General features: G+C 43.6%; 1 protein-coding gene across 3 annotated transcripts in view; it reads left to right on the top strand.

The window, feature by feature from the left end:
* The window catches only part of LOC106612833 (LIM domain kinase 1), an 84,564-nt gene that overhangs the window by 25,375 nt on the left and 31,349 nt on the right, over positions 1-27,840 (top strand). For all 3 annotated transcript variants that reach the window (XM_014214385.3, XM_014214386.3, XM_045724595.2), the window contains one exon: positions 14,152-14,290. In XM_014214385.3, the coding sequence (XP_014069860.1) occupies positions 14,152-14,290 (139 nt within the window). The remainder of the gene's footprint in view (positions 1-14,151; positions 14,291-27,840) is intronic.

Genomic DNA, 27,840 nt, shown 5'->3' with positions numbered 1-27,840 from the left:
AAGGCCCCCACAAGGATAGTAAAACGTGTGTGTGACTCCTGATCAATACCTCTATCTTTAGCTAAATCAAAGACTGACCTACTGTAGTGACAGGTCAAATTGGCATACTTTTATATGTAAACAAACACAATTATTATATTCATTCATCTTTTGCTTTGATAGCCATTTAAAATCATTGGAAGCTGTTGATCTTGGTCAGATATTGACCTGGGTCGAGTGGTTTGCATGGTAAAGAAGCGGGGTCGGCTCGAGGTATAAGCAACATAAGCTGGTCGCTTAGGGCCCCTTGTCCGCTAGGAAATGAGAAATTAGCGATATGTATTTTTTGATTGGTAGTTAGTCTAGCCAGCTATTTAAACTTGTAGTAATCATGGCACGCAGGGCATGTGCCCAGGGGCCCTGACCTCCAGTGGGCCCCAATTGATTGTGTTAATATCATATCTGCGTGAGAATGACTAACATGACTAGTCATGGCAAAAGGTGTAGAATTTGGGGAATTTAGCTTTAAAGGCCCCCACCAAAGGGCAATGCTGCAATATTTCCTGTCCTATAACAGAAATTCTCATTTAGGTTCCACTGCCAAAGAATGGCGCAGGCTGCTAATACATATTCATGAATTGGGGGTGGGAATGTTTTACAGGTGGAGTGGAGAAATTACAAGTAGTGCACTGACAGCTGTCAGTGTAGATAGCGAGCATGCTAACCTTATCTAGCTAGCTAATGTTATCTGTTGTTGCTACACCGTATTGAAAAGATTCGCTGGCTAGGCTATGGCTGGTTCTGGAGCTGGATTTGTCATAAGCATTTAGAGAAAACTTCGCCACAGATGGATAGGGGAAACCAGGAGATTTGACTTTGCCATCTATTGTTATCTCCAAAGTTTTGGCATGTTTCATAAATTGCAACCACAAATCCGCCATAGAAATAAAAAGAATAAGATGAAGCTCCGGTAATATGAATAGCCTAACTGTACTGCCTAACGGTGCGAAAAAAGTATGATAATGTATGCTCTCACTACTGTAGGTCGCTCTGGATAAGAGTGTCCGCTAAATGACTTAAATGGATTATGATCATTTGCTGGTAAAAGGCGGAGGTGTAAAAACACAAGTGTGCACCTCCTATTTTAATTTGCTCCATGGCTCAGGCGTCTACTGCGAAAAGCTGTTTGGTTCAGCAAAAGATCATCTATTATGTTGCTCAGCTCAGTCGCGACTCATGAAGGAAGGACTTTGCAGGTGTTTCTGATGTAATAAATAATGACATGCTGGTGGGTGGTAACATTCAAATAAAACCAAGCCCTGAAAATAAACGTAGACTGAAAATTATTAGCATGTCATATCATAGAGGAAACGCATAGCATTGGCACTTCGGATTTCCCACTTCAACCCCAAATATATCATACTTTGACTAAAACTATGACGTATTGACTTAAATTGTTGTGCAACATCATGTGGGCATTTTAAACTGATACAAATTCTTGAGGGGTAGAATTGCAGGAAATTAGCTGTAAAACTGGAAAAAATCCTCTCTGCCCCATGGCAAAATGAGTAGAATTGCATTAATGTATTATACTAAATTGCTACGTTGTCACGACTTCCGCCGAAGTCGGTCCCTCTCCTTGTTCAGGCGGCGGTCGACGTCACCGGCCTTCTAGCCATTGCCATTTGTTTTGTCTTTGTCTTACACACCTGGTTTCAATCCCCCAATTACTTGTTCATTATTTAACCCTCTGTTCCCCCATATTTGTTTGTGAGTAATTGTTTGTCTTGTATATGGTCCGTTATTGTGGGCTCGGTATATTGTGTTTTATTTGTGATTTCTTGAGTAAATACGTTGATTACTTATATCTGCTGTCCTGCGCCTGACTCTCTACACCAGCTACACACAGGCAGATTTACAGAATTACTCACCTGTCAAATGGAGTCAGCAGGAGCAGACGCCCTCCCTGTGGCGGTAGAGGAGCGCATCCAGCAGCACGCGACCATGTTGCAACGTCTGGGCACCGCCATGGATTGCGTGCTGCAGACGATGGATCGTTGGGAGAGAGGAGGAGGTCGTCCAGCACCTCCACCAGCCCCACTACAGCAGGCCCCACTGTCCACCCCTCCTTCACCCAGTCCCAGTGGGATTCGGCTTGCGCTCCCGAGGGAGTATGATGGGACGGCTGCCGGATGCCAGGGGTTCCTACTCCAGCTGGAACTCTACCTGGCGACCGTCCACCCGGCTCCTTCGGAACGTGAGAGCGTGTCCGCCCTCGTCTCCTGCCTCTCAGGCAAAGCCCTTGAGTGGTCCAACGCCGTATGGAGTGAATGAGATGCGGCGTTGGACCATTACAGAGTTGTGAACGTCTGTTCCACCTGAGGCAGGGGACGAGGAGCGCACAGGATTTCGCATTGGACTTCTGGACCCTGGCCGCCAGCGCGGGATGGAACGACAGGGCCCTGATCGATCACTACCGGTGCAATCTGCGTGAGGACGTCCATCGGGAGATGGCCTGCCGAGACACCACCCTCACGTTGGACCAGCTGGTGGACCTGTCCATCCGGCTGGACAACCTGCTGGCTACCCGCGGACGTCCGGATCGGGGCCTGTCAGTTCCATCCCCCAGCATCTCCGCTCCAACGCCCATGGAGCTGGGAGGTGCTGCGCTTAGGGTGACCTGAGGAGGGGCCATTCCCAGCACCATCTGTGGCCGCAGAGGGCACACTGCTGGTCGGTGCTGGGGGGGTTCCTCAGGGTTTCAAGGCAGCAGGCAGGGCACTATCGTGTCACCCCAGGTGAGTCGGCACCAGGCTCACCCAGAGCCCCCTGTTGCTCACATGTATGTGTTTATTAAATTTCCTGAGTTTTCCCCGCATTCCCAGCATAAGGCACTCGTAGATTCAGGCGCAGCTGGGAATTTTATTGACCGTTCATTTGCCCATAGTTTAGGGATCCCCCTTGTTCCTGTGGATATGCCCTTCCCTGTGCATGCCCTAGATAGTCGACAATTAGGGTCAGGGCTGATTAGGGAGGCCACCGCTCCACTAGACATGGTTACGCAGGAGGGTCAGAAGGAGAGAATCAGTCTCTTCCTTATTGATTCTCTTGCGTTTCCCGTGGTGCTGGGCCTACCCTGATTGGCCTATCATGACCCCACTATTTCGTGGCAACAGAGGGCTCTCAAGGGGTGGTCACGAGTGCTCGGGGAGGTGTGTAGGAGTTTCCATCGGTGCGACTACGGTGGAAAGTCCAGACCAGGTCTCCACCATGCGCATCCCCTCAGAATATGCCGATTTGGCTCTCGCCTTCTGTAAGAAGAAGGCGACTCAATTACCACCCCATCGACATGGGGATTGTGCGATAAATCTCCTTGTAGACGCAGCACTTTCCAGGAGTCACGTGTATCCTCTGTCACAGGAGGAGACGGCGGCTATGGAAACATATGTCTCCGAATCGCTGGGGCAGGGAGACATTCGGCCCTCCACTTCACCTGCCTTCTCAAGTTTCTTTTTTGTGAAGAAGAAGGATGGAGGTCTGCGCCCGTGTATTGACTATCGGGGTATCAATCAGATCACAGTGAGGTACAGCTACCCACTGCCTCTCATCGCCAGTGCGATCGAGTCAATGCACGGGGCGCGCTTCACAAAATTGGATCTCAGGAGCACTTACAACCTGGTGCGTATCCAGGAAGGGGACTAGTGGAAGACGGCATTTAGTACCACCTCATGGCACCATGAGTACCTTGTAATGCCGTACGGGTTGATGAATGCTCCATCAGTCTTCCAGGCCTTTGTTGACGAGATTTTCCGGGACCTACACGGGCAGGGTGTAGTGGTGTATATCGACGACATTCTGATATACTCCGCTACACGCGCCAAGCATGTGTCCCTGGTGCGCAGGGTTCTTGGTCGACTATTGGAGCATGACCTGTACGTCAAGGCTGAGAAATGTCTGTTCTTCCAACAGTCCGTCTCCTTCCTAGGGTAACGCATTTCCACTTCAGGGGTGGAGATGGAGTGTGACCGCATTTCAGCTGTGCGTAATTGGCCGACTCCCGCCACGGTAAAGGAAGTGCAGCGGTTTCTAGGGTTTGCCAACTACTACCGGAGGTTTATCCGGGGTTTTGGTCAGGTAGCGGCTACCATTACCTCACTGCTGAAGGAGTACATCCGGGCGGCGAGGAGACTGAACCCTCGTCAGGCAAGGTGGGCCATGTTCTTTACCCGTTTTGTTTTCACTCTGTCCTACAGACCAGGTTCCCAGAACGCTAAGGTAGACACACTGTCCCGGATGTATGACACAGAGGAGCGGTCCATGGATCACACTCCCATACTTCCGGCCTCTTGACTGATGGCACCGGTGGTGTGGGAGCTGGACGCGGACATCGAGCGGGCGTTACGCACAGAGCCCACTCCCCCCCAGTGTCCAGCTGGGTGCATGTACGTTCCGTCTGCTGTCCGCGACCGTCTGATCTATTGGGCTCACACGTCACCCTCATCTGGTCTTCCTGGCATCGGTCGGACGGTGCGTTGCCTTAGTGGGAAGTACTGGTGGTCCACCTTGGCCAAGGGCGTGAGGGTTTATGTTTCCTCCTGCTCGGTGTGCACCCAGTGCAAGGTTCCCAGGCACCTGCCCAGTGGAAAGTTACAACCCCTACCCATTCCACAACAGCCGTGGTCGCACCTGTCGGTGGACTTCTTGACGGATCTTCCTCCCTCACAGGGCAACACCATGATCCTGGTCGTTGTGGATCGGTTTTCTAAGTCCTGCCGTCTCCTCCCATTGCCCGGTCTCCTCACGTCTTCCGGCACTACAGGGTGCCTGAGGACATAGTCTCTGATCAGGGTTCCCAGTTCACGTCCAGGGTCTGGAGAGCGTTCATGGAACGTCTGGGGGTTTCGGTCAGCCGCACCTCAGGTTTTCACCCTGAGAGTAACGAGCAGGTGGAGAGAGTAAACCAGGATGTGGGTAGGTTTCTGCGGTCATATTGCCAGGACCGGCCGGGAGAGTGGGTGGCGTTCATCCCCTGGGCAGAGATGGCCTAAAACTCACTCCGCCACTCCTCCACTAACCTCCTCCCTTCCAGTGTGTACTGGGGTATTAGCCGGTTCTGGGGGGGTCAAGGATAATTAATTTAATTAATTAATACATTTTATTACAAGGCACTTTGGCTGATTCCATTTGGGAATAGAGGGGTGAAAGAGGGGTCTCCAGATTTTGTGACCCACCTCTCCTCTCCCCCTTCTTTGAATGTTTCTATTCTCCTAGGTGGTTGCAGCTGGGTGTCTGGCATCTCAGAATCTGGGATCTTTCCTAGTTGCTTGTCTGTTTGCTTGTGGAACAGTCATTTGTCAGCCTCCTGTTCATCTCTCTTTCCATCCTTCCACTTATCCCTCAGCTGATCCCTCCTTTCAGTCTCTCTCTCTCTCTCTCTCTCTCTCTCTCTCGACCCTGATGACAGAGCCCTGGGGACCTGTCACTCAAATCTCATATCATCAAGTAAAAACCCATCTATCCCTTTCCTTCCATCCTTTTGGCATAGCTCATCTCCCTGCCTCTACTGTCCTCTTTCTCGTCCTTTAAGCATTGCACCTCTTATCCCTGTCCCGACATATCCTTTCCTTCTATCTCTTTCAGCAGAGCTAAACCTCTTTTCTCTCTCATCTCCTCTGCTTAACTCCACCCTTACGCTTCCAACAGCATGTCCTCCCTCCTCTCTTTTTTCTCTTATCTCTTTTCTCTCTCAATGCTTTCAGCTAACCCTGTGATGCGTGGGCAAGACAAAAGCATGACCATTTGATATGAATAGATATGAGGTCTGCCTTGTAGTTCATATCAGTATCATATCCAGTAAACACTTTTCTCTGTAACCATTCCTTTGGTTCAGATCATCATTTTGTCTCCGAATATTTTGGTTATGTGTATCTGACATGCAGCCCTTAATCTCATTCTGGTCTTCACCACAGACCATTACAGTGGGGGAAAAAAGTATTTAGTCAGCCACCAATTGTGCAAGTTCTCCCACTTAAAAAGATGAGAGAGGCCTGTAATTTTCATCATAGGTACACGTCAACTATGACAGACAAAATTAGAAAAAAAATCCAGAAAATTACATTGTAGGATTTTTTATGAATTTATTTGCAAATTATGGTGGAAAATAAGTATTTGGTCAATAACAAAAGTCTATCTCAATACTTTGTTATATACCCTTTGTTGGCAATGACACAGGTCAAACGTTTTCTGTAAGTCTTCACAAGGTTTTCACACGCTGTTGCTGGTATTTTGGCCCATTCCGCCATGCAGATCTCCTCTAGAGCAGTGATGTTTTGGGGCTATCGCTGGGCAACACTGACTTTCAACTTCCTCCAAAGATTTTCTATGGGGTTGAGATCTGGAGACTGGCTAGGCCACTCCAGGACCTTGAAATGCTTCTTACGAAGCCACTCCTTTGTTGCCCGGGCGGTGTGTTTGGGATCATTGTCATGCTGATAGACCCAGCCATGTTTCATCTTCAATGCCCTTGCTGATGGAAGGAGGTTTTCACTCAAAATCTTACGATACATGGCCCCATTCATTCTTTCCTTTACACGGATCAGTCGTCCTGGTCTCTTTGCAGAAAAACAGCCACAAAGCATGATGTTTCCACCCCCATGCTTCACAGTAGGTATGGTGTTCTTTGGATGCAACTCAGCATTCTTTGTCCTCCAAACACGACGAGTTGAGTTTTTACCAAAAAGTTAGATTTTGGTTTCATCTGACCATATGACATTCTTCCAATCCTCTTCTGGATCATCCAAATGCTCTCTAGCAAACTTCAGACGGGCCTGGACATGTACTGGCTTAAGCAGGGGGACACGTCTGGCACTGCAGGATTTGAGTCCCTGGCGGCGTAGTGTGTTAACCTCTATGGGCTAGGTGGGACGCTAGCGTGCCACCCGTGGTGCACTCCATCAACAGCAGGTGCATTTCAAGAGCGGCAAATTTGAATCCAAATAAATGTCAAAATTCAAATTTTTCAAACATACAACTATTTTACACCCTTTGAAAGATAAACATCTCCTTAATCTAACCACGTTTTACGATTTCAAAAAGGTTTTACGGCGAAAGCATAAATTTAGAGTATGTTAGGACAGTACATTTACAAGAGTTGTGTGTAATGTTTTGTCAATTCAAAGACAGGGTCACCAAAACCATAAAACCAGCTAAAATGATGCACTAACCTTTTACAATCTCCATCAGATGACACTCCTAGGACATTATGTTAGACAATGCATGCATTTTTAGTTCTATCAAGTTCATATTTATATCCAAAAACAGCGTTTTACTATGGCATTGATGTTGAGGAAATCGTTTCCCTCCAATAACCGGCAGTCAAGTCAGCACCACTAATTAAATAATTAAAATTAGAAAACATTGGTAAAATATTATATTGTCATTTTAAAGAATTATAGATTTACATCTCTTGAACGCAATCAACTTGCCAGATTTAAAAATAACCTTACTGGGAAATCACACTTTGCAATAATCTGAGCACTGCGCCCAGAAAAATACGCGTTGCGATACAGACTAGACGTCATGTTGGGGAGATCTAAAATCGAAAATACTATGTAAATAATCCATTACCTTTGATTCTCTTCATCAGATGTCACTTCCAGGTATCACAGGTCCATAACGAATGTAGTTTTGTTCAAAAAAGCTCATCATTTATGTCCAAAAATCTCCGTCTTGTTAGCACATGATCTAAGCCAGCCGGACTTCTCGTCATGAACGAGGGGAAAAAATATATTTCCGTTCGTTCAAACATGTCAAACGTTGTATAGCATAAATCATTAGGGCCTTTTTTAACCAGAACATGAATAATATTCAAGGTGGACGAATGCATACTCTTTTATAACGTATTGGAACGAGGGTACCCAACATGAACTCGCGCGCCAGGTGTCTAATGGGCCATCATCGTTCCATGGCTCTTGTTCGGTCAGATCTCCCTCCAGAAGACTCAAAACACTTTGTAAAGGCTGGTGACATCTAGTGGAAGCAATAGGAAGTGCCAAAATATTCCTCAGCCCCTGTGTTTTTCAATGGGATAGGTTTAAAGGTAATACAACACATCAGGTATCCACTTCCTGTCAGAAAATGTCTCAGGGTTTTGCCTGCCAAATGAGTTCTGTTATACTCACAGACACCATTCAAACAGTTTTAGAAAATTTAGGGTGTTTTCTATCCATATGTAATAAGTATATGCATATTCTAGTTACTGGGTAGGAGTGGTAACCAGATTAAATCGGGTATGTTTTTTTATCCAGCCGTGTCAATACTGCCCCCTAGCCCTAACAGGTTAACTGATGGTAGGCTTTGTTACTTTGGTCCCAGCTCTCTGCAGGTCATTCACTAGGTCCCCCCGTGTGGTTCTGGGATTTTTGCTCACCGTTCTTGTGATAATTTTGACCCCACGGGGTGAGATCTTGCGTGGAGCCTCAGATCGAGGGAGATTATCAGTGGTCTTGTATGTCTTCCATTTCCTAATAATTGCTCCCACAGTTGATTTCTTCAAACCAAGCTGCTTACCTATTGCAGATTCAGTCTTCCCAGCCTGGTGCAGGTCTACAATTTTGTTTCTGGTGTCCTTTGACAGCTCTTTGGTCTTGGCCATAGTGGAGTTTGGAGTGTGACTGTTTGAGGTTGTGGACAGGTGTCTTTTATACTGATAACAAGTTCAAACAGGTGCCATTAATACAGGTAACGAGTGGAGGACAGAGGAGCCTCTTAAAGAAGAAGTTACAGGTCTGTGAGAGCCAGAAATCTTGCTTGTTTGTAGGTGACCAAATACTTATTTTCCACCATAATTTGCAAATAAATTCATTAAAAATCCTACAATGTGATTTTCTGGATATTCTTTTCTCATTTTGTCTATCATAGTTGACGTGTACCTATGATGAAAATTACAGGCCTCTCTCATCTTTTTAAGTGGGAGAACTTGCACAATTGGTGGCTGACTAAATACTTTTTTCCCCACTGAATGCATTACTCATCTACGTTATCCCGTCTATATTTACCATTGTGTTTTCTCTGTGGTAGATGGTGGGCCACTGGGCCAGTTCAGCCTGTTCATGTTCAACATGTGTATATATAGTGTATGTGAACACCCCTTTAAGTTAGGGGATTTGGCTATTTCAGCAACACCCGTTGCTGACAAGTGTTTTAAAATCGATCACACAGCCATGCAATCTCCATAGAGAAACATTGTCAGTACAATGGCCTTACTGAAGAGCTCAGTGACTTTCAATATGGCACGGTCATATGATGCCACCTTTCCAACAAGTCAGTGCGTCAAATTTCTGTCCTGCTAGAGCTTCCCCGGTTAACTGTAAGTGCTGTTATTGTGAAGTGGAAATGTCTAGAAGCAACAACGGCTCAGCCGCGAAGTGGTATGCCACACAAGCTCACAGAATCCTCTGTCCTCAGTTGCAACACTCACTACCGAGTTCCAAACTGCCTCTGGAAGCAATGTCAGCACAAGAACTGTTAGTTGGAAACTTCATGAAATGGGTTACCATGGCCGAGCAGCCGGACACAAGCCTAAGATCACCATGGGCAATGCCAAGCATCGGCTGGAGTGGTGTAAAGCTCGCCGCCATTGGACTCTGGATCAGTGGAAACGCGTTCTCTGGAGTGATGAATTACGCTTCACCATCTAGCAGTCCGATGGACGAATCTGTGTTTGGCCGATACCAGGAGAACGCTACCTGCCCCAATGCATAGTGCCAATTGTAAAGTTTGGTGGATGAGGAATAATGGTCTGGGGCTGTTTTTCATGGTTCGGGCTAGGTCCCTTAGTTCCAGTGAAGGGAAACCTTAACACTACAGCATACAATGACGTTCTAGACAATTCTGTGCTTCCAACTTTGTGGCCACATTTTGGGGAAGGACCTTTCCTGTTTCAGCATGACAATGCCCCTGTGCACAAAGCGAGGTCCATACAGAAATGGTGTGTTGAGATCGGTATGGAAGAACTTGACTGGCCTGCACGAGAATTGGAACGCCGACTGCAAGCCGGACCTAATCGGCCAACATAAGTGCCCGACCTCACTAATGCTCTTGTGGCTGAATAGAAGCAAGTCCCCGCAGCAATGTTCCAACATCTAGTGGAAAGCCTTACCAGAAGAGTGGAGGCTGTTATACAGTGCCTTCGGGAAGTATTCAGACCCCTTGACATTTTCTACATTTTGTTACGTTACAGCATTATTCTAAAATGGATCAAATAAAACATTTTCCTCAGCAATCTACACACAATACCCCTTAATGATAAAGCGAAAACAGTTTTTTTTTACATTTTTGCAAATGTATTACAAAGAAAAAACAGATACCTTATTTACATAAGTATTCAGACCCTTTGCTATGAGACTCGAAGTTGAGCTCAGGTGCATACTGTTTCCATTGATCATCCTTGAGATGTTTCTACAACTAGATTGGAGTCCACCTGTGGTAAATTCCATTGATTGGACATGATTTGGAAAGGCAAACACCTGTCTATATAAGGTCCCACAGTTGACAGTGCATGTCAGAGCAAAAACCAAGCCATGAGATCAAAGGAATTGAGGTCACAGGATGCTGAGTCACAAATCTGGGAAAGGTTACCAAAAAAATTTTGGTAACCTTGGCGTCTATCATTCTTGAATGGAAGAAGTTTGGAACCAGAGCTTGAGAGTATCTGTAGAGAGGAATGGGAGAAACTCCCCAAATACAGGTGTGCCAAGCTTGTTTGCGTCAAAAAGACACAAGGCTGTAATCGCTGCCAAAGGTGCTTCAACAAAGTACTGATTAAAGGGTCTGAATACTTATGTAAATGTCATATTTCATGTATTTATTTATTATACATTTGCTAACATTTCTAAAAACCTGTTTTTGCTTTGTCGTTATGGGGTATTGTGTGTTGATTGATAAGGAAAATGTTTTTAAATCAACTTTAAAATAAGGTTGTAATGTAACAAAATGTGAAAAAAGTCTAGGGGTCTGAAAACTTTTCGAATGCACTGTTACAGCAAAGGGGGGACATATTAATGCCCATTATTTTGGAATGAGATGTCCATACTTTTGGTCATGTAGTTTATGTCCCCCCCACTTCTAAAACCACAGTTGCGCCCCTGGTTTATAAGAAGTAGTAGTACTGAACTCAGGGCAAGCTCTTAGTCATCCAGCAGGGTATTTGGTACAATGGGTTAGAGAGTCTCCCTCTGGGTCTTTCAAACAGTTAATCCTCTTATGTGCCCCCTGTAATGCAAACACGCACGCACGCGCACACACACACACACAGGCATGGACGTGTGCACACACACACACACAGGCACAAATCCAAAGGGTATCCCACAAACACATACACTCACACTTTTACTCGCATGTAATCCTACTACTATTGCCTGCTACTGTGGGTAACATATTCATATGGTGTACTGCTACAGTACAGTTCAGTGCTACATGCCCTTCCCTGATAAGGTGACCAGCTTGGATTTAGCTCGATAGCGTTGAAGCCCTTTGTGTACTGATATGTCTGTGTGTGTAGAGAAGGCCCAGGTATGACTTTAACTGCAGGAGGCTGCAGGGACACTGCAGTAGAGAGGGGGAGGTGTAGCTGGAAGACGGGACTGCTGACTAGGTAGAGTAGTGTGGCTGTGATTGTCCTCTGACTACCCTTGACCCATTTCTGCCTCCTGTCGTCACACCACATGCTCAGCATACTGCATGCAGCAGGATCAGGGTCTAGTAGTGGGAGCTCTGTCTTTGACCGTTACACTCACATGTTCACTGTGTGTGCAATTCAGTGTGTATATTGAGTGTCTGTGTGTGTTTCTGCAGGGGTGCATGCATGTGTGTCCTGGATAGACTTAAAGAAGACTGATGATAACCGCAGAAACCCATGGGAATTGATCTGTCCACTCCAGTGCCTGCTCAATATGTTCTACTCACTTTCCCCCCATCATCCTCTACCTTACCCCAATACCCTCATCCTCACTCCCCTTCTGGTCCCGTTCCCATTTCCCTCTCCCTAGGCCTCCCTCCCCACAGTCCCCAGGCCCCTAAGATTCATCTGTTAACATTACACCCCATACCCTTACCCCACTGCCCCATCTCCTTTCCCCTCCTAGGCCTCTGGTCTGGATGTACTGTAGCCCAGCAGAGAGGCAGCAGATGGGGATTGATGACCAACAGTCCCCCTGACTCCGCCAGGTCTGTTCCTATTGATCCCTGGCTGTTTGGTGGAGGAAGGCCAGAAAGGAGACAAGGGACCAGGAAGGCTGATGGACGTGTGTGTGTGTGTCTATTTGTCAGAGGAGTCTGATGGGAGGAGCTATAGGAGGATGGGCTCATAGTAATGACTGGAATGGAATCAATGGAACAGTGTTGTATGTATTTGATACCGTCCGCCTATAGTGCCTAACATCAGCCTCCTCTGGTGTGTGTCTCTGTGATTAGTGACTGTGTTGTTGTCTGTGTTGTCATCTCCTCTCCCCTTCACTGTCTATCAGCCAATGATCTCTATCTGCCTGACATCACTACCCAATCATTCAGCTCTGTCCTGTTCTCTCCTCTTCTCTCCCAGTGAGAGATATCTCACTATCAGTTCTCTTAATGTACTGTTACTGACAGCGGTAGGTCCATTCCTTAAGATCTCCACATGCAGATAGCCCCTTATGTCTATGATATAATTAAGCAATAAGGCCCAGGGGGGTGTGGTATATGGCCAATAAACAATGGCTAAGGGCCTGGAATACAGCCCTTAGCCGTAGTATATTGGCCATATACCACAAACCCCTGAGGTGCCTTATTAATATTATAAATTGGTTACCAACGTAATTAGAACAGTAAAAATAAATGCTTTGTCATACCCATGGTATACGGTCTTATATACTACGGCTGTCAGCCAATCAGCATTCAGGCGCAGCCAATCAGCATTCAGGGCTTGAACCACACGGTTTATACATGTGGTTTCTATCTAAGATGTTTTATTCTAAATCAAATGTTATTGGAATGTATAAAATCACTTTTCAATTGTAGTAGACATTATAATGGTGATGTAATGTTTACCTTTGTGTGTGTGTGTGTGTGTGTGTGTGTGTGTGTGTGTGTGTGTGTGTGTGAGAAACTAGTGTGGATCAAAAGCCACTGGATTAACAACCATGTTATAGTTGGATGTTGTGTTTGGACAGCATTGACATGTGTAGGTGTCTGTCATCATATCCTTGTTATTTCAAGACCTAGTCACATTGTTGGGTTTATCTGTGATCTCACTTTGGTCTAACACTTAATGTATGTGGGAGTGTTGCTTTAGTCTTAGTGGTTAAGGAAATGTAACTTTCATCACTTTCAGATCTCTGATGCATTATCTGTTGCATTACCTTCAGTAAGACACATGTCAGTGGTTTAGCCCATTGATGGGCTCTAATCAGTGGGGGACCCTGAGGGCCTTCTAGGCCTTAAGATAATTTCTTTTAAAAACAATGTTGCTTTAATTTTAACTTAATCTTTTGAATAATTTTTGTGATCTTCTGATTTCATCTCTTCAGTTTGTGTTGGAAAGAGAATACTTTCCCTGGGTAGAAAAATCTAGCTAGCTCAGCCAGCCATGGGATAGGCCTTCAGAAATTTGGAGTGACAGGTGAATGAACCAAACACATTTGGTTGCAATGGGTGGGACCATTTGGGAAAAAAACATGAAGGCCTAGACATGTCACTACTGATGAGCCAATAGTGAGCAGTAGGCTAGTTTTCCCATGCTTTTGTTGTAGTCTATGTGACAATGGCGGCAACTGTAGCAGGTGTTATTGAGGAGGATGTGGTGGCTAATTTGTTAGCATAGTCATTTTCAAGACTAACTTTCAATGAGAAGTTAAATGTTGTGCAGAGGGGGAGGCCAAATCCAGCACTGCCAGGATTGGTGCAAAGAGGAAAGAACTTTGAAAGGCATTTTCAAGCTAACAATTATAAGTGCTATCCGTAGATGACTGTGTGTGATCAACCAAGAAGCTTTAGTGCTGGGATTTTCTACTCTTCAGCACCGACAAGACGTCAACCTGGGCCAGTACTGGTTTCAAAGACCTAGCCAGTTTTATGAAGTCAGCCCTGCCTAATAAACTTACAAACATGCACATAATTCCTCTTGCTCTCCTTGTTCAGATGCTGTCAGTGCAGTGCCTCCCTGTCCCACTGGTACTATCAGAAGGAGGGCCGGCTCTTCTGCAAGAAGGATTACTGGGCTAAGTTCGGAGAGCTGTGCCATGGATGCAACGACCCCATCACAACCGGCCTGATCATGGTAAGATAGTCTTCCGCCACAAACAGCACAGTACAGTGAGGGAAAAAAGTATTTGATCCCCTGCTGATTTTGTACGTTTGCCCACTGACAAAGAAATGATCAGTCTATAATTTTAATGGTAGGTTTATTTGAACATTGAGAGACAGAATAACAACAAAGAAATCCAGAAAAACGCATGTCAAAAATGTTATAAATTGATTTGCATTTTAATGAGGGAAATAAGTATTTGACACCCTCTCAATCAGAATGATTTCTGTCTCCCAGGTGTCTTTTATACAGGTAACGAGCTGAGATTAGGAGCACACTCTTAAAGGGAGTGCTCCTAATCTCAGCTTGTTACCTGTATAAAAGACACCTGTCCACAGAAGCAATCAATCAGATTCCAAACTTTCCACCATGGCCAAGACCAAAGAGCTCTCCAAGGATGTCAGAGACAAGATTGTAGACCTACACAAGGCTGGAATGGGCTACAAGTCCATCGCCAAGCAGCATGGTGAGAAGGTGACAACAGTTGGTGCGATTATTCGCAAATGGAAGAAACACAATTGAACTGTGAATCTCCCTCGGCCTGGGGCTCCATGCAAGATCTCACCTCGTGGAGTTGCAATGATCATGAGAACGGTGAGGAATCAGCCCAGAACTACACGGGAAGATCTTGTCAATGATCTCAAGGGCAGCTGGGACCATAGTCACCAAGAAAACAATTGGTAACACACTACGCTGTGAAGGACTGAAATCCTGCAGCGCCCGTAAGGTCCCCCTGCTCAAGAAAGCACATATACATTCCCATCTGAAGTTTGCCAATCAACATCTGAATGATTCAGAGGACAACTGGGTGAAAGTGTTGTGGTCAGATGAGACCAAAATGGAGCTCTTTGGCATCAACTCAACTCGCCGTGTTTGGAGGAGGAGGAATGCTGCCTATGACCCCAAGAACACCATCCCCACCGTCAAACATGGAGGTGGAAACATTATGCTAAGGGGGTATTTTTCTGCTAAGGGGACAGGACAACTTCACCGCATCAAAGGGACGATGGACGGGGGCATGTACCGTCAAATCTTGGGTGAGAACCTCCTTCCCTCAGCCAGGGCATTGAAAATGGGTCGTGGATGGGTATTCCAGCATGACAATGACCCAAAACACACGGCCAAGGCAACAAAGGAGTGGCTCAAGAAGAAGCACATTAAGGTCCTGGAGTGGCCTAGCCAGTCTCCAGACCTTAATCCCTTAGAAAATCTGTGGAGGGAGCTGAAGGTTTGAGTTGCCAAACGTCAGCCTCGAAACCTTAATGACTTGGAGAAGATCTGCAAAGAGGAGTGGGACAAAATCCCTCCTGAGATGTGTGCAAACCTGGTGGCCAACTACAAGAAATGTCTGACCTATGTGATTGCCAACAAGGGTTTTGCCACCAAGTACTAAGTCATGTTTTGCAGAGGGGTCAAATACTTATTTCCCTCATTAAAATGCAAATCAATTTATAGAATTTTTGACATGCGTTTTTCTGGATTTTTTTATGTTATTCTGTCTCTCACTGTTCAAATAAACCTACCATTAAAATTATAGACTGATAATTTCTTTGTCAGTGGGCAAACGTACAAAATCAGCAGGGGATCAAATACTTTTTTCCCTCACTGTAACTAGATCCTGCTGACTACACTACTAGGTATCCCTCTCCTCTCTGTCTTCACCAGTCAATCTCTCTAATCAGCCACAGACTTGATACGACACTACTGTTGTGGTCTGTCGGATATGGTTTCCCCAACAACATCCACACAAACACTGGCCTCCACTTTACAGTACCTGTAATTATACCGTATGCTTTACACATCCCTGTTAGCTTTCCAGGGAGAGTCATTAACTGTTGTTTAAGTAAAGAGAACAGTCAGAGGAGAGTTGGTGAAAGGACGTGGGTCAGTGGAGGGTGGACATACTCTATGATTTTCCCATCTCTGATAAGGGGTGTTGGGTTGGTCTGAAATTGATTTAATAACTTTTCTAGTCACTAGAGCAGGGGTCAGCAACCAGACAGATAATATTAAAGCTTCCGCCAAGAGTACTTGGAAATATGTCAAAGTCTACATTGTGAAAAAGACACGCCTGTCTGCTTTGCATAAAGAGCAGATAAAAACGTGAGTGTAGCCTGTGAGAAATAATGTTAATTGTGAGGTAACCATTTACATTTTCCCCAGTAGCATGTCACACTTTGAAATGTGGTATATTACCATCATGCCATTTGAAGTGGGATTTCACCTGGTTTTTCTCTTTAGTATATAGAAATGGGTGAAATATTGCAGTGACTTAATCTTTGTTTTTGAGCTATGTTGTGTTCAGTATGCCATAAGGGTTGCCCACGCAGACGGATAGAAATGGAAATAGGTATTTTGTATTGCAAATCAGCCATAGGCAGGCGGCATAGGCGACACATGAGTGTCAAGTTTGGGGAAGCTAATTTTCACCATAAAAATGCACTTTTATAATAAAGCATTTCATGCATCATCACTTTTGCAGACTTATGTAAGATTTCCTAATGTGATGAGTAGATTGGATAGTCATAATTTAGGCTAATAATATAACTCAATCACTGTTTGCAAAAAAGACCGTTCAATGCATGGCTGAGCACGTAGAGTAGGCCTAAACTATAGGCTTCAGTGCCTTCAGAAAGTATTCATTGCCCTTGACTTATTCCACAGTTGGTGTTGTTACATGTGTAACATCAACACGCACAGTACAAGACTAGAGACTCGGTTTGTTTCACTTTAACAACAAACTACCTAGTTAGATAATAAAAGTTTACAATAGTTTTCCTATTCATATCTGGATCCTGGGACGCAGTTCGCGTTAACGCTGGGACCACTGATATAGGTCCCAGGATCCGTGCTCAAACAAGGTGGTACTACATTGCTGAAGCAGCTAGCCTAGCTGCTAGCTATCAAGCTAGGCAACCTGGTCTACTATTGCCGAATACCAAGCACGCTAAGCGGTTAGCCCTTGTGGCTAGGGCCGCACTTCTATTTGTCTCGGTTTTAGGACTACTGATTTCCAGAGTTTTCTACTGTCCGGCGTCTCTCATTTCACGTAGTGAATAGAGGACTCGTCCTACTATTAGTACTGTCATGCCTCTGAAAAAAGACAAGGATCACATCTCTGCTGGGTAGGTACGCAAACTCTTGAAGAAGTAGAACGTTTTCTATAAGGAAATTATACTTCAGCAGGAAAATAACTTTAAAAGCTTCGTACAAATGATCATGGAGTCTACCAACAAACGGCTGGACGACCTTACTAAAGATATACAAGACATTACAACAAGCCTTCAGTTCACACAGAAGGATGTGGATGTATTGAAGACCACACAGGATACACTTTCCAGAAACTGTTCCTCTATGCGGAATGAAATCCCCACAGTCAGGGAGGGCCTCCAGAACATGTCTGGGAAGGCTGATTACCTGGATGGACAATTCAGGAGAAATCATCTTGTAACAGATGGTATCCAGGAGAGCCAAAGTGAGACATGGGCTGAATCAGAGGACAAAGTTCGAAAGCTGTTTTCTGAGGAGCTACAATTCGATCAACATGTTGAACTTGAACGTGCTCACCTGTCTGGGAAGCCAAGGCCAACTGTAGTGAAATTCCTCAGGTTCAAGGATAAGCTTGCAGTCCTTGAAAAAGCCAAATGCCTTAAATGGTCCTTCATCTTCATCATCTCAGAGGCAGTCTGTCAAAGAAGAAAGGAACTAATACCAGCTATGAAGGTTGCAAGAGAAGGAGGTGACATAGCATATCTCTCTCTCAGATTCCAACTGCTGATTCATGTTTGGACATATAAATACTGTAAATCTACCAAAGAAAGGTCTGTTAATTGCTCACTTGACTATATGCAGTTTAAGGAACAACATTCATGAAATATGCTGTCTAGCGCATCAAACAATATTCATCTATTGGCAATATCAGAGACTCACTTGGACCCTTCTTTTGAGGATGCTGAGATCTCTATACATGGATACAATTTGTTCAGGAGGGACAGAAATAGATGTGTGGGTGGAGTTGCAGTTTAGATCCAGAGTCCTATTCCAGAAAAACAATGTAAGGACTTAATGTTAAATGGATTAGAGGCGCTATGGGTACAGGTGCATTGATCACATTTGAAACCTATACTAGTTGGTTGCTGCTATTAGCCACAGTCCAATGAGAAATAAACTTCTATTTCTGTAACCTGACCCAAGTTGTGACGTTACCGACCAGAACGTTCACTAATAAGTCCGGTATCACATCATCAACTTGTATCGATCTTATTTTTACTAACTTGGCTGAACATTGTTCTAAAGCTGTATCAGTGGCACTAGGTTGCAGTGATCATAACTTGGTTGCACTCACTAGGAAAACTAAAATACCAAAGGCCTAAGGTAATCTACCTTCCAATGGCACATTGTTTTAGCTAATCCAAGTTTATAATTTTAAAAGGCTAATTGTTCATTAGAAAACACTTTTGCAATTGTATTGGCACGGCTGAAAACTTTTGTGCTGATTTAAAGAAGCAATAAAACTGACCTTTAGACTAGTTAAGTATCTGGAGCATGAGCATTTGTGGATTCGATTACAGACTCAAAATGGCCAGAAACAAAGACCTTTCTTCTGAAACTCGTCAGTCTATTCTTGTTCTGAGAAATTAAAGCTATTCCATGCGAGAAATTGCCAAGAAACTGAAGATCTCGTACAGCGTTGTGTACTACTCCCTTCACATAACAGCACAAACTGGCTCTAACCAGAATAGAAAGAGGAGTGTTAGGCCCCGGTGCACAACTGAGCAAGAGGACAAGTACATTAAAGTGTCTAGTTTGAGAAACAGACACCTCACAAGTACTCAACTGGCAGCTTCATTAAATAGTACCCGCAAAACACCAGTTTCAACGTCAACAGTGAAGAGGCGACTCCGGGATGCTGGCCTTCAAGGCAGAGTTCCTCTGTCCAGTGTCTGTATTCTTTTGCCCATCTTAATCTTTTATTTTTATTGGCCTGTCTGAGATATGGCTTTTTCTTTGCAACTCTGCCTAGAAGGCAGGATTCCTCCAGTTTAGACCAAGCAGCCTTCATGTTCGCAGCATTGTCTGTCACCAGTGCCAATACCTTCTGTGGTCCAAGGTCATTGATGACTCATTTGCAATGTAGAGACCGGTGTGTCTGTTGTCCCATGTCTGTGCTCTTGTAGAATACTGGTTGAGAGGTGGAGATGATGTAGTTAATTATTCCTTGCCCACGAACATTTGACCACCCATCAGAGATGATTGCGTTAACCCAATCATCGAATATAATAGGAAGACTATTGTAAACTGCTTTCTCTATGATTTGCTTGACCTTCACTTGAACTCTGTTGAACTCTGCATCCAGCAAATGAGTAGATAAAGCATGTCTGGTTGGAGGAGTGTATGCTGGGCGAAGAACTTTCAGAAATCTCTTCCAATACACATTGCCTGCGAGCATCAGAGGTAAACCAGTTGCATACACATCTCGAGCAAGACATTTATCAGCATTTCTGACTACGTTCCTCCATTGACAAAAAAAAACTTCTGGAGGACAATGAGCTGTTGCTATCGATAAGGTGTCTGATTCATCATTTTCACCTTGAATAGAGGTAGAGGGGCTTTTGTCAGAGGTTGCTTGTTGTGAGTGCAGAGGTAACTTGACCAGATGATTCTGCATCTTTGTTGCATTCTTCACATATGATTTGGCACAGTATTTGCAAATGTACACAGCTTTTCCGTGAAATGTCTCCACGCATCAGATAGTGCCCGTGGCATTTTCCTGTAAAGATTAGGGGAAAAAAGTTTTTAAAAAACCATACAATTCCATGTACAGATAAATAGTTAAGCAGTTAGATTAAACAACTCCTTTGTAAGATAAATGTTTTAAAATGAAACATGTATGGAAACAGGTGAATTAACACACCTCAGTTTGCAGGTTCAAGCAAGCTAAAACCCACATGGTAGCAAAAACTAACTAGCAGAAATTGTTAACAAGTTAGAAATGATTTAAACACACTTTGCTGTAGGTTACTATTTACTAGTTTAACAACAAATCATGTATGTCATATAAAACATATTCACCCCACCCAGTATTGTAATCAAAACTTACCAGAAAGCATGTAGTCCTTGGCTCAGACAGTGTAGTAGTGTGGGCTCAATAGCTTCTCATTAGTGTGCAAATCTAGAGCATCAGCTGTACATGTGATGGAAGAGTGCACTGCACATGTGATGGAAGAATGCACTGTGCGTGCAGAGGGTTGCAATTCCATTGAATTGGGGATAGTTTAACCAAAATATGCCACAAGACCTAGAATTGCCTTATGTGTATCCCACAAAAAAGGTTCACTGTTATAAGCTAACTTTTTTGATGAATTTAAGCAAAATTCCCAAAATTCCCGGGCTTAACTTCCCATGGAAAATGTCCGGAAAATGTCTGGAAATTTAGCAGAACGTTTACGACCCTTTGCAACCCTACTGAGCAGTGAACTAAGAATGGTGCCTGAGTGGGTTGATATGAACAAATTGGCATTGAACATTTCTAAAATGAAATGTATTGTGTTTGGTTCAAGATATATGCTTGCTGATGATCCCCAATTGAATTTGAATTTGTCAATGAATAGAATGCATTTAGACCAATTAAAAAATAAAAAATAAACGAAACTACAGAACACATAGATAATATTGTTTATTAAGATGGGTAAGGGAAATGCTGTTACAAGAAAATGTTCAGAGTATGTAACATCTAGCACTCTGAATCAGTTGATTCAATCCCTGGTCCTATCACATCTATCACACTCTGCAGCAAAGAAAGATATAAAAAAGCTCCAAATTGCTCAAAACAGGGCTGCCAGATTAGCTCTTCATTGCTCTATCTGTATGAATATTATCCAAATGCATCAGAATCTTTCATGGCTTCACGTTAAAAACAAATTACTATCCAGTTTTCTGATTTTCTTTAGGACTGTTATATAAAAAATAAAAAGTATTTTTCGGGCCAATTAGTACATACTAGCAACACGCATAACCACCAAACCAGACATGCAAATTCAGGGCAGCAAAGACAACCCAAGCCAAGGACAAATCGCCTTAAATCTTCAGTTTTATATAGAGCCATAGCTGAATGGAGCTCCTTACCAATCCATATTTCTCAGGTAAAAAGTAAATCCACCTTCAAGAAAAAAATAAAAGAACATCTAATGCGATAGACCATATAACTGGACAGGAAATAGAAAGTATAAACTGAATGTTAAATGTGTTTCCTGTCAGGTCATTTAATTGTCTGTATTGTCTATTTATTGAATGATTGTGATGTCTTGATTTGTGGTTGTTTGTAATATCTCGATAATTGGTGTTGGACCCCAGGAAGATTAGCTAGCGTTAAGGCGTTAGCTAATGGGGATCCTAATAATATAATTTTTTTTTAAAATGACAGCCTGAATTCAAAATGGATTAAATTGATTTTATTTCTCACCAATATACACACAAAAATGACAAATTGAAAACATTATTTTGGAAATTTTAGCACCTTTTATTGAAAATTAAATACAAAAATATCATTTAAATAAGTATTCACACCTCTGAGTCAATACTATGTAGAAGCACCTTTGGCAGCGATTACAGCTGTGAGTCTTTCTGGGTAAGTTTCTAAGAGCTTTCCACACCTGTATTGTGCAATTTTTGTCCATTATTATTTTCAAAATCTTTCAAGCTCTTTCAAAATTGGTTGTTGATCATTGCTGGACAACCATTTTCAGGTCTTGCCATAGATTTAGAGTACATTTAAGTCAAAACTCAGTTGGTAGAGCATGGTGTGAGAGCATGGTGTGTGCAACGCCAGGGTTGTGGGTTCGATTCCCACGGGGGGCCAGTACAAAAAATGCATGAAATGTATTTATTCACTACTGTAAGTCGCTCTGGATAAGAGCGTCTGCTAAATGACTAAAATGTAATGTAAATGTAAAACGGGAACTCGACCACTCAGGAACATTCACTATCTTTTTGGTAAGTAACTCCAGTGTAGATTTAGCCTCGTGTTTTAGGTTATTGTTCTTCTGAAAGGTGAATTCATCTTGCAGTGTCTGGTGGAAAGCAGACTGAACCAGGTTTTCCTCTAGGATTTTGCCTTTTGAACCATTGTTCAATTTACTGTCATTCGCAAAGATCTTAGTGATGAACAACCTACCCGAGTTCAAATTGTATTTGTTTTCTTTGGGATTGATCAAAGGTGTAATCTGCTGTTGCTAAATCAATCTTTAGATTTGAATGAATGATAAAAACAAAAGCATTAAAAGGAGAAAGTATATCTTACATCTAGAAACCATGAAATATTATCTGATCATATGGATATAATCCAAAGAAAATTATTTTATGATCTACTGAGACACTAATTCACTACACTTTTCTAAGCTGACTTCCTCTTTCATATAATGTCTGTCTGATTTCATCTTTGATAGCAGGGTTTTGGTGGGAGAGTACATCTTGTGCTTGTTGTTAAACTGTAAGAGTGAGATGTTTGGGCCCTGGGTTAAAATAAGGGTGATATTGAGAAATATGTTAAAGATGACAACATTTGAGCCTGGTTGATTTCACATTGAGCCTGCTAAGTTTCTCCGTTACATGATGCCACCACCTCTCGTTACATGATCTCTGGGTCTGAAAAAAAACTCTCAACAGAAATAGATTAGTCTAGTCTTCTTTCTCTTTCCCTTTCTCAGTCCTTTATTGTTGTATTTGTTCAATCTCCCATAAGCCTTTTCACTGGCAACCTTGACCTGACTTCTGGACAGACCAATCCCACCACACTGCACTATCATGTAGGGTTTCTATTGGCCAATCCCAACTCACTAAGATTAAGATCACTTTATTATTCAATTGCATACAAGGTCCTACCAAAATTTGACCTCCGCTTTCAACCCAACCCTTCCGAAAGACACATATACACATACATACAGTACCATTCAAAAGTTTGGACACACTCCAGGGTTTTTCTTTATTTGTACTATTTTGTACATTGTGGCTTGGTCTTTTACCAAATAGGGCTATCTTCTGTATAACCCCCTACGTTGTCAAAACACAACTGATTGGCTGAAATGCATTAAGAAGGAAAGAAATTCCACAAATTAACACCTGTTAATTGAAATTCATTCCAGGTGACTACCTCATGAAGCTGGTTGAGAGAATGCCAAGAGTGTGCAAAGCTGTCATCAAGGCAAAGGGTGGCTACTTTGAAGAATATCAAATATCAAATATATTTTGATTTGTTTAACACTTTTTTGGTTACTACATGATTCCATATGTGTTATTTCATTAGTTTTATTTGTCACGTACACATGGTTGGCAGATGTTAATGCGAGTGTATCGAAATGCTTGTGCTTTTGGTTCCGACACTGCAGTAAGATCTAACAATTCCCCAATAACTACCTAATACACACAAATCTAATGGGGTGAATGAGAATATGTACATATAAATATATGGATGAGTTGGATACGTCCGTGTATCTATGCGTCCGTGCAAGTATGTGTGTCATTACACTCAGCCCTGTGCAGCGCAAACTCATTAATGAACCACCCACCCAGCGGAGGCCAGCAGTGAATCAGAGATGGCAGCTAGCGCTCACCCTGCCCTGCTACCCATTACCCAGTCCTCTACAGGGCCAGATGTATCAGTCACATTCCCATTACAGTGCAAAGACACCAGCTATTGATTGACGTCTGACCGCGGTTCAGTTCAACCAAGACGGTCAGGCAATCACGTTATCACAAAGATGTCAGACCAATGGTGTTATAGACGGACGGACTGACCAACTGAACTGAATGGCAGACAAGGTCAATTTCCTCGGCTTATTTTCATCCCCTGCACTCTGGACGTGTGGCGTGATGCAGTCCAATCCCACACTGCCCACCCTTGGCATCTGGCCAGCCAAACAGGGCAGACTGCATTTTTCTTCAGCCCACAAAATGCATCCTCTGAAAGAGGGTAGTGTTTTGGTTGTTGGAGCTGGGACATAGAAAGCACTCTAAAACAGTGTGATGCAATGTGGGTATGACTCACAGTCTGCCTGCTGATTGAAATGTTAAATTGATTAGGTCGTTTGGTTAGGAGAAGAGAACGGCATGAATAGAGACATTTCTCACCATGTCACTGTGCCTCTGCCTTCGATGAGTCTAGAGCCTCAGAATGGATCATTGAGAAATTATCAGTTTCTCAAACAGCTTAGTTTAATTCCTTCCGCTCTGGTTTAGTGTTGCAGTGTCCGGTGGGAGTAGGTAGGCTATGCCACTGCAGGAATTCTAACGGGGTCTTCATGACCCCAAGGCAAGCATGACAACCACAACTCCAAGATAATTAACTCCCTTTGGTGGTTAATAATACATTTGAAGGCCAGGATCGTTTCAGTATTGTCATCAGTGGATGGATATTGGGAAATAGACATATTTTCAAGATACTTTACAGTACATGAAATGTCCCTCCATTTCATGGACAATCCCAGTTTAGCAACATCTTAAAACAACTCCCACTGGTGTGAGACAGCACATTGTTTAGGTGGGAGTAGTGTTGTTTTCTAAGTGTCTCATAATCATCTCTATGGTCTGATTAGCCTTGACTATCTGTTGGGAAAGACACTCACTTTCAGACATTAAGACTGTAAGATGTTTAGTTTGTGACCATGGTGATTGAGCAATAGTCAGTGAACAAAAGTGTCAGATTCTGTAGTTTGGGTGGGAGTTGTTTTGTTTGTGTCTGATCAGATATGCCTGGGGTTTGTTGGAAAGTAGGCTAGAGTTACTGTAAGGGTTTCAGCATGTCAACATAGAGGTTGAGCAACAGTGGTAGCAGGAATGTGTGTGAAATACAGAAAGGGGGCTTAGCAGGAAGGAAGTGTAAGGTTATAGTGAGATGGAATTGACTTACCATGACCTGCCTGCCTTGTCTTGTTTGCCTGCCTACAATGACTGTCAACATTTTCCATCCCACACCATAGGATGGAGAGATCTTTGCATATTCACACGTATCCGCGTCAACAATATGAACTTCAACCTGGTCTGACACTTTGATGAGCGTCTTCAATGAGAACGCCATCATTTATGACATTTTAGTACCTTTTCAGATTCAAAATTCTTTGCTTTTTATTGGGGTTTTCCAATGATATTATATGTCGTGGCACATTCACATTCCTCCCCATTAGAAACCTGTTTCAAACAACTTCATTTAAAAATGGAAACCACCTGCATGGATTTTTCTTTCCCCTACTAGTGAAATTTCCCAAACATGGTGTGTTATGTGACTGGTCTCAGTGGGTTGTCTTTGTTAGCTTCAAACAGCTACATTTTAGTCCTCCACGAAGCTACATTTTGAAGGAGAGCATCAATAACATTGTCCAGCGCTTGTCTCCTCCACCACTGACGTCTGCCTGTCTTCCCTCCTGAAGACACAGGTTCTCTGTAGTGTTTAATTTTTTTACTCCTTTTTTAAAAACTTTTTGTCACTACTTAGGCTGTTGTAGTGCAGAGAGGAAGGAACTGGTTCTATGAAAAAACATTACTACCAGTGGTTTTCAGACTGCTCTATCCATTTGGTATTTTTATTTAAACTGTCTGGTTCGAGTTAGTATGGATACTTCTTTGAATCAAATCAAATCAAAGTTTATTTGTCACGTGCGCCGAATACAACAGGTGTAGACCTTACAGTGAAATGCTTACTAACCAATAGTGTGAAAAAAAGAAGGGAAAAAAAGGTGTGTGTGTGTCGGTAAGTAAAGAAATAAAACAACAGTAAAAAGACATTTGAAAATAAGAGTAGCAAGGCTACATACAGGCACCGGTTAGTCGGGGTAATTGAGGTAGTATGTACATGTAGATATGGTTAAAGTGACTATGCATATATGATGAACAGAGAGTAGCAGTAGCGTAAAGAGGGGGTGGTGGGTGGTGGGACACAATGCAGATATCCCGGTTAGCCAATGTGCGGGAGCACTGGTTGGTCGGGCCAATTGAGGTAGTATGTACATGAATGTATAGTTAAAGTGACTATGCATATAAGATAAACAGAGAGTAGCAGCAGCGTAAAAGAGTGGTTGGGGGGGGCACACAATGCAAATAGTCTAGGTAACCATTTGGTTACCTGTTCAGGAGTCTTATGGCTTGGGGGTAAAAACTGTTGAGAAGCCTTTTTGTCCTAGACTTGGCACTCCGGTACCGCTTGCCATGCAGTAGTAGAGAGAACAGTCTATGACTGGGGTCTTTGACAATTTTCAGGGCCTTCCTCTGAGACCGCCTGGTGTAGAGGTCATGGATGGCAGGCAGCTTTGCCCCAGTGATGTACTGGGCCGTACGCACTACCCTCTGAAGTGCCTTACGGTCGGAGGCCGAGCAATTGCCGTACCAGGCAGTGATGCAACCGGTCAGGATGCTCTCGATGTTGCAGCTGTAGAACCTTTTGAGGATCTCAGGACCCATACCAAATCTGAGGGGGAATAGGCTTTGTCGTGCCCTCTTCACGACTGTCTTGGTGTGTTTGGACCATTTTAATTTGTTGTTGATGTGGACACCAATGAGTCAATCATTTGGGTAGTAACCTTTTTACTCCATGGTAAGAATTAGCCTCTCTACCAGCCCTTTCAGATATAGACAATAAAGCTTCATAACAGTCAGCCAGTCTTGCCGCCTGGTTAGTTTTAGCCTAGCTGCCTTATTAGATTTGGCTGTCTGGTTGTGACCGCCTGGTTACATGTAGGTGATGTGACTGTTCTTCAATGGACCAGTTATCTGTCCTGCTGTGCTTCTCTGAAGCACTCAGGCTGCATTAGACTGAGTCTGAAATGGAGCCCTATTCTCTATGTAGTGCATTACTTTTGACCAGGGCCCATATGTGCCATTTCAGACACATCCTCAATCGGTTGTGTGTGTTTTTGATGTGAGGTCCATCAGACACTGCAGATGCCCCGGCCTTTCTCTATTAACATCTGCCGAGTCAGATGGCCCCAGGCAGCAGCTGGTATAGGAGAGAGGAAGGGGGGCGAGCGATGGACTGAGGTGAGAGAAAGAGGGAAAGTCCGACACAGAGAGAAAAGGTGAGTAAGAGAAGGAGAGAGATAGAGATAATGGAGTGAGTGAGCAAACAAATGGGACAGCAGGGACAGTCATCCAGCCTGAAACCAAGATCGCTGTCTGTCTGTGACTCAGTGGCACCTGGACAGGATCACTGATGCTACAGTTCCCTAAATAACATGTAAACACACCACAGCCATGCCCTGGCCTGGTCTGGCACTCCACAATGGTCACTGTGTTCAGCAAGTAATCACGTTATCATGTTATGGTGTGATGTGGTGATGCGTTGTGTTCCTCTGCTTCATGTTTTACTTTTAAAGAGTAGAGAATATTAACCATTACTGTGTTCTTAAAGGCACAATCTGGGATATTTACAATGGCCATTTCAATTAATGATATACATGTAACTGCCAATGGAGTTATTTTATGTTGGCAATTACCTGTAGGTTACCCATTTAATTCTTGAAGAACAAAAAATGTATAAC

This window comes from Salmo salar, chromosome 09 (assembly GCF_965601325.2).
Source record: "Salmo salar chromosome 09, fSalSal1, whole genome shotgun sequence".
In the NCBI taxonomy this organism is placed as follows: domain Eukaryota; kingdom Metazoa; phylum Chordata; class Actinopteri; order Salmoniformes; family Salmonidae; genus Salmo; species Salmo salar.
This window is presented reverse-complemented; position numbering and strand designations above follow the sequence as displayed.